General features: G+C 39.3%; 1 protein-coding gene across 1 annotated transcript in view; it reads left to right on the top strand.

Annotated features, from left to right (window-relative positions):
* flnba (filamin B a) overlaps nt 1-12,340 on the top strand; it is a 290,646-nt gene that overhangs the window by 159,431 nt on the left and 118,875 nt on the right. The window contains 3 exon segments of the mRNA XM_030135348.1: nt 3,442-3,733; nt 4,441-4,594; nt 4,677-4,866. Of these exon segments, the coding sequence (XP_029991208.1) occupies nt 3,442-3,733; nt 4,441-4,594; nt 4,677-4,866 (636 nt within the window).

The raw sequence follows: 12,340 nt of genomic DNA, 5'->3' as shown, positions 1-12,340 counted from the left end.
GGCATTTGTTTTATGTCTCTCCGACATTCCTACTGGCCACTAGGGCCATTTTTGTGTACATAGGTGGCACTACAGAGCACATTTTGGCAGCTAAGGGGTTAATTTTGATATTGTATGAAAGTGTTCCCCAGACATGACATGTATGCCAAATTTGGTGAGTTTCTGAGCATGTTGAGGGGGTCAAATTGCAGTTTAAAATGTAAAAAAGCATAAAAATAAACAAATTGTGATTAATCCAAAACCGTATATCCTATCCCAAAATTTTTTTTGCAAAGGAGAGTTTTGGTGAGTCTTGTGAACATATAGATGTATAACAAGTGGGAAAAAAGTCCAAAGTGAAAAATCTGTTCCAGACTTTTTTTCCAGGCATTTTTCCTGGCTTATAAAAAACAAAAAAAAGCTAAGACAGTTATGAAAAAGTTGATCAGAGACTTTTTTGAGATGGGTTTGCTCTATCTTTTGATGCTATTTAGAGGCCAATATGACAAATGGCCTCAGACTAGTTTTAATTTGAAGGTTTTACTTTGAAAGGGAAATTGCCAACTTCCTGTTGGAGTTAGTGTCAGCATAGGATTTGTACGGCTGGATTAGACAAACATTTTGCCATTGGTTTCATGTCTCTTCAACATTCCTACTGGAAGTTTATGGGCATTTTTTTTTTATTGAAAGACAAATTGCTAACTTCACGTTGGAGTTAGCTTATGGGTATTAACATATGATTTGTCGGGCTTGGTGAGACAAAAATTTTGCCGTTTGTTTCATGTCTGTACTACATTCCTGCTTGCTGCTAAGGCCATATTTGTATATGTAGGTGGCACCAGAGACCACGTTTTGGCACCTATGGGGTTCATTTTTATATTTTAAAGAATTTTTTGCCAAGCATGACATGCATGCCAAATTTGGTGAGTTTTTGAGCATGTTTAGGGGGTCAAATTCCAGTTTGAAATGGCACGGAATAATAATAAACGAACGAAATACAATAGGGGCCTTGCCATGTAAGTTCCACTCACACACAGGGTTAGGGTTAGGGGGTTAGGGTTAAGTGTGAGTGGGACTTACTTTCCAGGCTCGGTCCCTAAAACAAATGGAAAAACAACAGAGACTTGCCCTCCAGGAAAGTGGACCTGCCTTCCTGGCTCCATCCCTAAGTAGGGACTTGCCATCCAGGCAAGGACCTGCCCTCCCAGCTCGGTCCATAATGAATGTGTTATACTCAATGTAGGAGCTGTCGGCCCCCACAGAACCTGAAAGTAGGTCCATATTTTGTCCGCCATTTTTTACAGTGGGAGTCTATGGAAGTGTCGCTACTCTGATATATCGAAACTCTGTCCTGGAGCTGGGACGCAGAAGTGTGAGTGGAGCTGAGGTGTCGACGGTGATGGGAGCCGGAATGTACGGTGTGAGGTCCCACCCAATGTTGCTTGCAGCTTTAATCATTTTCTTTTTTTTTATGTTGAACCATCTGAGGATTCTGTTGGGTTTCTGTAAATTGCCTTGAGAGTCTGGTTTCGACCAGCTCTATATGTAAAGTGTCATGAGATAACTTTTGTTATGATTTGGCGTTATATAAATAAAATTTGACTGATCGATTAATTGACACGATTGAACCATTTCTTTAACCCTTTTATACATTAATTACTGCTGTGGATAGTCATTCAGTCTTTAATTAAAGCTGCGTTATTTGCAGTAATGACTCCAACTCTCAATATTTGTATGTTTCCTAATATTTGTTAGGTTCACTTTACTGTAAATGATGCTGTGACACTTGAATTTCTCAAATGTGGGATAAATAGTCATATCCTGATATAACGAATCCAAAACATGTGGTTACAAAGAAATCCATGAATAATCTACAGTTTAGGGAACAGTTTGTTCACAGTCCAATCCTTATTGATTTTGTCATTTTGTCTCTGTCCCAGAATATAATCAGTGATTCATGACATTCACCACAGTGGACAGTTACATTTTACACTGAAATTATATATTTTCTAAAATCAGCGGTGTTGTCTTTATGGAAAAAGCTTTATGGATATGTTTATGCTTAAAAAAAGGAATACCATTACATGTTGAACTGTTTATGCGTGGAATCCACTACAGCTGGGTATAGAAATAAGATATTGAAGACATCCAATAGAGGGTATGCACATACGTCACATCCCCCCCAGGCCACGCCCCTCTAAGTCAGACTGAGTGGCAAAAACCAACCTACTCAACATGACAGAGTATAGCAGTAAACACAGTGAGACCGAGAAAATCTGAAATTAAATTAAGGACAATTGGGCTCGACATGGATCCGTACAAGCTACCAAAGAACAAGTGGCCCACGAACATTGACATGTAGCCCGAAATCACGTATCCTGACATCCAGGGTGTCGGGGATCATCGCTATTTTTACCTGAAACAAATATACATGGTTTCATCATTACTGACAACCAGGGTCCAAAACTAGGCAGAGAACCAACTGATCCAAAGTCCATTTACAGTAGACCATGTACTGACCCCACTGAATATATGCATGATCTACTGGTACTGAGGATATTTACGTCTAGTAATATCAAGTACTTTATACAACACAGATACTACTGTTTTGGACAAGCAAGGTACGACATTATTCTTGTAATATTATGGCTTTGTTGTCAGAATATGACGACTTTAATCTTATAAATGAATGACATTTTTGTTAAATTATGATTTTTTTATAACTACGACTTTATTCTCATGACATTGTGATTCTTTTTGTGTTTGACTTTATTATCATAAAATTACGGGTTTTATACCTATATTTTATGACTTTATTCTCATAGTGACAAGTATTTTTATTTTTTTTATGTGGCCCTAATACACTTCATTCTCCAGTACCCCCGTATTTGAAAAACTAGGTTAGCCTCAGTTTAAGTTAGTTTACAAATCATGTAGAGCACAAGGTTCATTATCACAAAATGAAGACAAAAACCATGAAAGATCTGATCATGAAACCAAGATCTTTACTAAGGAAGTAACGTTAGCCAAAACATTGTCATTTAAGATATGATTTTACCCAAAAATACAGCATAAATAAATGTTACCTGACACGAAATGGGAACCACAAATCTAGGTTTGGTTTCCTGGATTTATGGATCCATCTACTTCTCTTTTCTTTGGCTTTCGGTGCCTGTAAAACAGTAGCTCCGACTGCCTTTCAAACCTGCTCATACAATCAATCGCACAACAGCTCTTCCCCATTTTTTATTGAATATTGTTCTTAAGTTTAGATGGTATTGAAGCCAACGGTGTCACTCATCTCCCTCTTTCTGCCACTCAGTGGGCGTAACTGCTGTGACTTCTGCTAGCAGTGATGTCACGTGCGTACCTTCTATTGGATGTGTTTTAAGTCAAAAACACCACTAAATTATTTACATTTCATGCATGAAAGGGTTAAACCAGCTTTTTGGGTGTTAACAGGAAGTCCTTTCAAAGTCCCGGTGAAGGACGTGGTGGACCCCAGTAAGGTCAAGGTGTCTGGTCCTGGTGTAGGGTCGGGGGTCAGAGCCAATATCCCACAGTCCTTCACTGTGGACTGCAGGAAGGCAGGGGAGGCGCCTCTGGGCATCACCATCATGGCTCCTAAAGGCATCGCCGAACCGGTGGAGGTGATGGACAACAGAGACGGAACTCACACAGTGTCCTACACACCAACAGTGGAGGGATTATACTCTATGGCTTTGAATTATGGAGATGAGGACATTCCCCACAGGTAGGCAGTGGTACTGTAGCCCTAGAAACATACAAGTTAAAGACACTAAACCAAATCTCTAACATTTATGTAAAGGCTGAGAATGTGACATTTAGCAACATCTAATGGTGAAATTTCAGATTCCAACCAAATGAATAGCCCCTTCACCCTCCTTTTTGGTAGCCACAAAAAATATGTAATGGTAGAGTTAGTTTTGTCTGTTCTGGGCTTTTAGTTAACCTCTCATCAACTGTCACAAATTTGCATCAAACAGTTTCCATTATGGAATCAGCCAGGATAGAGTATGTATTCCCCTAATGCTGGTTCAGGCATATTCCATACGTACCTAGACAGTACACTGAAAATTATTTTGTGGCATCAATAAAACCATCCCCTGAGATGGGAAAATCTGTTTCATTACTTTTTCAATTCTATTGATCATTATGCCTGTTGTCACAAATTTGTATTGTACCCACGTTTCCATCTATTTAATGTGCTACATCTGATACGTTTTCCTTCAGTTCATTTACATGATTATTTACATTGTGACTGATATCAACGTCTCCACCACTATTGATGTAACATGATGTCCATTCAACACAAATTGTTTGGTGAATTGATCAAAAACTAGAGAAAAGTTAAGGAAACATATGCCAACCCCAGTGTGCTCGCACACACTGCTGTAGCAGAGGCAGAATAACCTCCTTAACTGTCTTTATTCTGTTTAGTCCTTTTAAGGTTCGGGTCCTGCCCACTCATGATGCCAGTAAGGTCAGGGTCAGTGGTCCTGGTCTGACCAGTGGAATCCCTGCCAGCTTCCCTGTCGAGTTCAACATCGATGCCAAAGATGCTGGGCAGGGCCAACTGAGTGTGCTCATCACAGTCAGTACACCAACATCCTAAGGATCAGAACTGTAGATGAAACACATGGAGTTATCTGACCTTATATAACCTTGTTCTGTAGGATCAGGATGGAAAACCCAAGCAGCCCAGTATCCATGACAACGGTGACGGTACCTACAGTGTGTCTTATACACCTGACCGCACAGGCCGCTACACAATCGTCATCAAGTACGGAGGTGACGACATCCCCACCTCGCCATACAGAGTCCGAGCCACAGCAACTGGAGATGCCAGCAAGTGCACCATCACCGGTACGTCATACAAATACACTTTACCAGAGTTGTAGCCATCAATTACTATTGTAATTTTGTTAATCTATTGATTACTATATTCGATTTGATGAAACGATTATTTGAATAGTTAAAATGTGAAACAGACATGTCTGAAAATGACACACAACTTATCCTTTATTCCAGGACCAGCTGGATCAACAACCACAAAAAGTATACAAATAAAAGGATATATTAAAAAAATCATAGAAATAACAACAACAGTATAAAAGTATATATAAAAATATCTATAGATATAAACAACAATAAGTCTGATGACATTTACAAACAATATGTGCACTGCAGTATTCAATACATTTGGATTCAATTTACTAACAACTTAAGATGGAACTAACAAACAATTTAAAAAATATAAAGCCACATTTTTGTAATGTTTGAAAAAGTGAGCATATAGACATTTTCTGCCTTTTTGTCCTCGTTTCTTCTAAGTTACGCTCCTTGTTATTTGTGTTGATTCTGGCATCATGTGCATCACAATAAGCGTCTTTTTGAAAACGTTTCATTTCTCATCCAAGTCCAGTCCAGTCTAGTTGAACTGAGAACTACCAAGAAAAAAAAGTTTAAATTTTGGTTAATTTTCACAAATACATTAGTAGTTTTCTTTTTTTTTTTTAAATAATATTTTTAGTTTTGAATCTGGCGTCTCCCTACTATTATTTAGATTAGATTAGATTAGATTAGATAGAACCTTACTGATCCTTTGAAGAGCCCTCAGGAAATTGAGGTTGAAATAGCAGCACAACACTGGATATGCACACAAGAAATACTATAAGAAAAGAGCAAAACAATAACTAAAAACGAAAACAGTGTTGAAAAAACAAGCAACTGCACATTGTAAAGTGTTCTACTGTAATTTTGACTTGATTGTACTGTAATTTTAGTCCATGGGCCAGACGAGATGTCGGTACCACTCAAGGTGGCAAAGGTTGCTTATACTTTTTGAAACGATACATGTCTGTAGTCAACATTTTGGCATGATAACCTTTCTGGAGTCACAGCTAAATTACTGTTATCAACTGTTAAAGTCACCACACCCTATTGAAAAAATGCGTTTTTGACAATGGTGCCTATTTGGTATTGGCCCTGATTAAGGACATGTTTCAATGTTTAATATTAATTTGTTTGGTATCATTTTAAAGGGGACACTCTGGGCTTTCATTCGAGCTCTTTTGTGAATACTTTTGACAAGTACCGTAGACACTGGAGCTCTTCAAACTTTTAGTCACACAATTTTTCCTACCATTTTTGCCTAAACCAGCTCTTTTCTTTTAGTCCTGTGGCATCAGGAAGCATCAGAGATACAAAATACAAACACTACAATACTGGCATGACTCTAAGGATTCAGGAAATGTATAATTTACCCATATTATCTCATTGTGGGGGAGTGATTTTCAGCCAAATATCAGGCAGACAGTTATTCTAAGAAAGCAGAACAAACAGTAAGATGGGGCTTCCGATCCTGTCAACTGACATGGCGGCAGCTTGTTAGTGATGCATGTAGCGTCGCATTGTGTAATAACGATGCAATATGTAATAATGTAATACTTTTTCACCTCATTATGTAACAATGCCACATTTTGTAATAACATGCTGCATTTTGTAATAAAATTTTTGAATGCATTTTGGAACAAGAAAAGCACTCGGAGAGTGCAGACCTCGACAGATTGCCCCCCCCCCCCCCCCAACCTAATCATTTGTTCCTTGTGCCAGTATCAACATTTCCTGAAAATTTCATGGAAATCCGTCCATAACTTTTTGAGTTATCTTGCTAACAAACAAACACACAAAGCAAAGTGATCACAATACCTCCTGGCGGAGGTAATAAACTTTGCCGCATTTTGTAATAACTTATTACACATTGCATCAGTTATTACAAAATGCAAGTGTAACACTTGGGAAAAAAAAGTAATAATTTGGTGTATTATGTAATAAACCATCAAAAAAACACTGAAATTGATGCCTTAATTGGAAAAACCATCATACCAGCAGAACAACATTAAGCATTCTAGGTTAATTAGAATTCAGTTTAAAAAACACAAAGAAAGCATAAAGATAATATGGACTCTTAAATTGAGGAAGAAATAAAGATAGTTGAAAATGAGACTGATAAAATATAAACACAAGAAATACAGAAAAAGCTTGTCTATCTCAAATAGAGAAACTGGGAGACTGGTGGTAAGACATCCAAACTATTGGCTTATAGGTTAAAGAAAAAACAAGCTGATAGTACTCTCTACAAAATAAGGGATCCTGAGACTAAGATGATTGAATACCAGCAGGAAAAGATTATGTTTGGTATCTTTCTATCAAAAACTACACTCCCAACAACAATTCAACAATGACTCAGAAACAGACACATTTTTACAGTCACTCAATTTGCCAAAAGTCACAGACACCCAAAATAACATTCCTAGAGCTGAGGCGACTGTTGAGGAAATTACCCAGGCTATGACAAGACTATGAACTGGTGGCTTCCCTGGCATGGACAGTTTGACCACTGAATGATAAAAAAAATCTGAGGGATAAATTAGTGCACAGACTGATAAAAATGTGTAACTGGGTTCATAAAAAATTTGAAATTCCCCCATCATGGAGAGAGGGAGTTGCTTCTTATTCCCAAGGAGAGGAAAAATGGACAAGAATGTGAAAATTTAAGACCTATAAGTGTACTGAATGTAGACTACCGAATATTTACATCTATACTAGCAAAGACAAGGCCCCCACAGAGTCAGGTGTACTTGACTCTGCAGACGTCCATGCGTATTTGAGGCGGACCCAAAGCAGACATCCGCCAGACACGCAAAGCTCAGTTTTTACGACTGCGCGGATTCTGCGTACTTGGTGTCACATAACAGACTGCTTGGCCAGAAGTCTTCACGTCAACCTGTTTTAAATGTGAAATTGGTATTCTTGACTACGAAACCTTAAACATCCGCGGACAGTGCACGCGGAGTCTGCACCGCTCACAGTATGTGCACAGTATGCCCGACTCTGTGGGAGCCTACACTATAAAATTTTCTACCAGTCAGTATTCATCTTGACCAGACTGGATTTATTAAGCAAAGACAGACACAGGATAACATAAGTAGAACATTACATATTATACGACATGTCACAGAAACTAATGTTGAATCAGCTTTGATTAGCCTAGATGCCCAAAAAGTGTTTGATAAAGTTCGTTGGAACTTCTATATAAAACACTGTAAACATTCGGATTTCATGGGAACTTCATTAAAGTGATTCAAGCTTCATACAACAAACCAACAGCTAGAATCAAAGTGAATAGGGATCTTACTACCTCCTTTTCCCTACAGCAAGGATGCAGACAGGCATGTGCTGTCTCCCTTCTCTTATTTGCCATATTTATTGAGTCCTTAAGTCCGTGGATCTGCCAAGACCCTAATATTAGAGGAATTTCAACCATGGTGGGTGAACAAAAGATCACACTTTTTGCAGAGAATATGTTAGTATACTTAGAACAGCCCATACACTCTTTACCCAAATTGATGGATTGTATGGGAGCATACGGCCCAATGTCTGGCTACAAGCATAATATATCAAAAACACAGATTCTTACATTCATTTATGAACTCACCAAAAACATTATTGAAAAATATCAGCTAAAAGGGGAAGATGACTCAATAACATACTTGGGTGTGCACTTACTCAAAGACTTATGCCTCAGTCACAAATGCCGTTATGAACAGCTACGAACACCATGCAAATGATTTATGGACCATTCCGTAGGACCTTCTCAAGGTGGACTTATAAGAATGGAGTGTTCGTGGACCGTTTCTAAGTTCGAAGCCAAGTGGATGATTTTGAGCAAGATTTTCTACCAACACACGAGGAAATCCCCTTTTGTAGGGTGCACTAATGAATGCCTTAGGAACAACCTAAGAACAACGCACGACATTGGTGGATCAGGAGGCCTTTCCAGAACCCACATGTTCTTGCAGTGGCCACAAGTAGATCAGAAGAACACATTATGTTGTTATTAGGGGTCCATTAAGGAGTTCACATAAACAGACGTACAGACAGAGATTCACATGGCTTTCTTAAGGTGGACGTAAGGTGTTTCTATAGACAGTAGTGCATTATTGGTGCATCATTCGTGGTGTTCTTAAAGGGGGTGAAAGACTGGACTCAAATACACGGTGCTGAGGGGAAAGTGTTCTATTAACAGGAAAGAAGAACATGAAACAAAACCTGGAGAGAGTTAATGTACAGTCTGCAGTCTACAGGGACGAGGATCAGTTAGGGTTTGGTACCTGGTGTTGAACGGTTAGTGTTTTTAACATTCACTTCCCTCTATTATCCTTGTGTATCTTTGTTTTATTCTTTTACCTTCCACTTCAAATTTCTTAATTTGACATCTTACTGTGACTCCTAATTTTTAAAAGTACAGGTCAGTTTTCCTGCAGTAATGTGTGGTTCAGCACCATGGACAGTGCACAATCCCAAACACATAAAACGCACATTCAAATTCTAAGACGCTTAATGTAAAAAAGCTTAATGTAGTTTAATGTCTGAAAAGAGCATCAATTATCACCAAATTATGGTGGACATCTCTAATACTGGGATAGGCTCCGCCTCCACGACTGTCTGGAGGATAAAGCGGTTCAGAAAATGAATGAATGAATGAATGAAAAAACAATACTCTCATGCCATTTTTCCACTACGTGGTACCGGCTCGACTCGACTCGGCCTTTTTGCTTTTCCATTACGAAAAAGGACCTGAAATCTGGTACCTGGTACTAGTTTTTTGGTATCGCCTCTGCTGAGGTTCCAAGACTGGGAACCAAACATGACATGTAAACACTGCAGACCACTGATTGGTCAGAGTTGTCTCTGTGACCCACCCTTTTACAAAAAACAGATGTGGAAGTTCACAGTAAATATAGCGGTAGGTTAATCCACATGATGACAGCCTGTAAAACTACACCATGGTCGGTTGAGGAGATTCAGTCTTTGGTGGCCAACATAAGAATTCAGCATAAGTTTGATGGGACAGCACACAACAAGCGAGTTTATCAGCAACTCTCTGAGTAGACAACACGGAAGTAACATGCCGCATCACTATGACGTCCAGGTACTGTAAAGTGGGTAGTATTCTGTAATGGAAACGGTCTCCAGGAATAGTACCTTGTACCCGAGTCGAGCTGAGCCAAGTCGAGTCTTGGTGGTTCCAAGTAGTGGAAATGCAGCTTTAGATTAAACTATGTTAAGTTTTTTATGCAGAGGTGAAAGTGGACACGACTACAGATGTCCACATGAACTTTGGTGATGATTGATCACTGTTCTAGGGCATTAAGCGACATCAACCTTTTTTTACATTAAGCGTTTTGGAATGTTCCTCTTCTTCTGCTGCTGCGGCCACAACCACTTGATCTTCCTTTTCTTTGTCTTGCATCTGTAGAAGTTTCAGTGTTGTGAGCATTATTACTATCTTGAATGTGATAATCATGACACGGAACTTTTAGTACACGGCCACTGTTTATATACCAATCTAAATATTCTGAAACGGCGTAAAATCTTCCTACCAGCGCCTGGAGAGCACCGTGAGTTTCACATAGGGGAGCCATACATTCACCTTATGACAAAAAAAATTTGTGAAGTGGCTGTAGGTATGATGTAGGAAGGTCCCAAGGCACCCTTACGAAGAACGACACAAAATCACGCATTTTCTGACGGAGGCCTCAAGTTGATCTTGTGTTTTGAATGGCAGCTGTACCAACTTCATAATACGGCCGTAAGAAACTACTGATCCTTCCACAAATGTCTACTAACGCCAGATCTCATACCAACCGGGAGATTCGTATGAACTCATCGTTCATAAGAGGCATTGTGACTGAGGTTTAACAGACTTGTTGAAGATGGGAAGTTATTACCTCCGCCAAGGAGGTTATGTTTTTGCCAGGGTTTGTTTGTTTGTTTGTTTGTTTGTTTGTCTGTCTGTCTGTCCGTTAGTGTGCAACATAACTCAAAAAGTTATTGGACAGATTTGGATGAAATTTTCTGGGTTTGTTGGAAATGGGATAAGGAAGAAATGATTAAATTTTGGTGGTGATCGGGGGTGGGGGGGCCCACGGGGGGGGGCCACTGATCAGCCTTGGCGGAGGTCTGCGCTCTCCGAGTGCTTCTAGTTTGTTTGTTTGTTTGTTTGTCTGTCCGTTAGTGTGCAACATAACTCAAAAGTTATGGACAGATTTGGATGAAATTTTCAGGGTTTGTTGGAAATGGGATAAGGAAGAAATGATTAAATTTTGGTGGTGATCGGGGGTTGGGGGGCCCACGGGGGGGGCCACTGATCAGCCTTGGCAGAGGTCTGCGCTCTCCGAGTGCTTCTAGTTCCTTTCTTAAATCTAAGCTCAAGGGTTGAATCCATTAAAATGAATATCCTGCCAAGGATACTGTACCTCTTTCAGACATTACTTGTGAAGGTGACAAACCAACAATTTGTTGAGTGGGATAAGCTCATATCTCGGTATATATGGAACGGCAGGAAACCAAGGATTAAGTATAGAACTCTACAGCTCAAAAAGGAATATGGGGGCCTTCCATGTTTATTAGTACTGCTATACAGCCCAACTACAACCTCTTATATGCTGTTGTAATCCTGGGTACTTTGCCTAGTGGAAGGAACTTGAATTGGCTATGTCTTGGATCCTACTCCAAGCAATAGCATCAGATGACGTATTAACCAAGTACCTCCTAGAAAGGGCGAATCCATTTATTCACTTATCTTTGAAGATCTGAAAGCAGAAGTTGTACAACAAACAAACAATGACAAAATTATTGAGGTGGTGTTCTTTTGACACCAATCTGAATGATAAAAGATTTAGGATCTGGGCAAAATGCTTATTGCACTCTGATACACACGGGGTCATTGAAGACTTCCAGACCATGTAGGAAGAATACAGTCTGGAACACCAGGATTTGTACAGATTCCTCCAAATTTGTACAGATTCCTCCAAATGCTCCAAAGTACTTAAGAAAGATGTACACTTCCAGGAGAACATAATAAAAACTATTTATATCCGCATATAAATCTGAATGCAACACCAAAACAATATCTAAGGTATGAAATTGTTTCTCAAGAAGAAAATCATGAAAGTCATTTTACATCAAGGAGAAATGGGAGAGAGAGGGTGGTGACATTCTTTCTAAGGATGAGTGTATACTGTTTGTCACATACAGTGGAACACTACAAGTCAAGTTCTTTCACTTGGAGGGAATTTTGAAGGAAGTTGGTTCATTTCTTTATCACCCCCCCCCCCCACCCCCCAAAAAAAAAAAAAAAAAAAAAAAAAATCACAGCAGCATTAACACAGACTGTTGGAGACAATGTCAGGCCAATGATGTAAATGACCACCATATATTCTGGCTGCTTTTTTGTTAGGGCTTATTTTCCAAGTTTGACCCTTGTTTGGCC

The sequence above is a fragment of the Sphaeramia orbicularis genome, chromosome 5, assembly GCF_902148855.1.
Source record: "Sphaeramia orbicularis chromosome 5, fSphaOr1.1, whole genome shotgun sequence".
Lineage (NCBI taxonomy): Eukaryota > Metazoa > Chordata > Actinopteri > Kurtiformes > Apogonidae > Sphaeramia > Sphaeramia orbicularis.
This window is presented reverse-complemented; position numbering and strand designations above follow the sequence as displayed.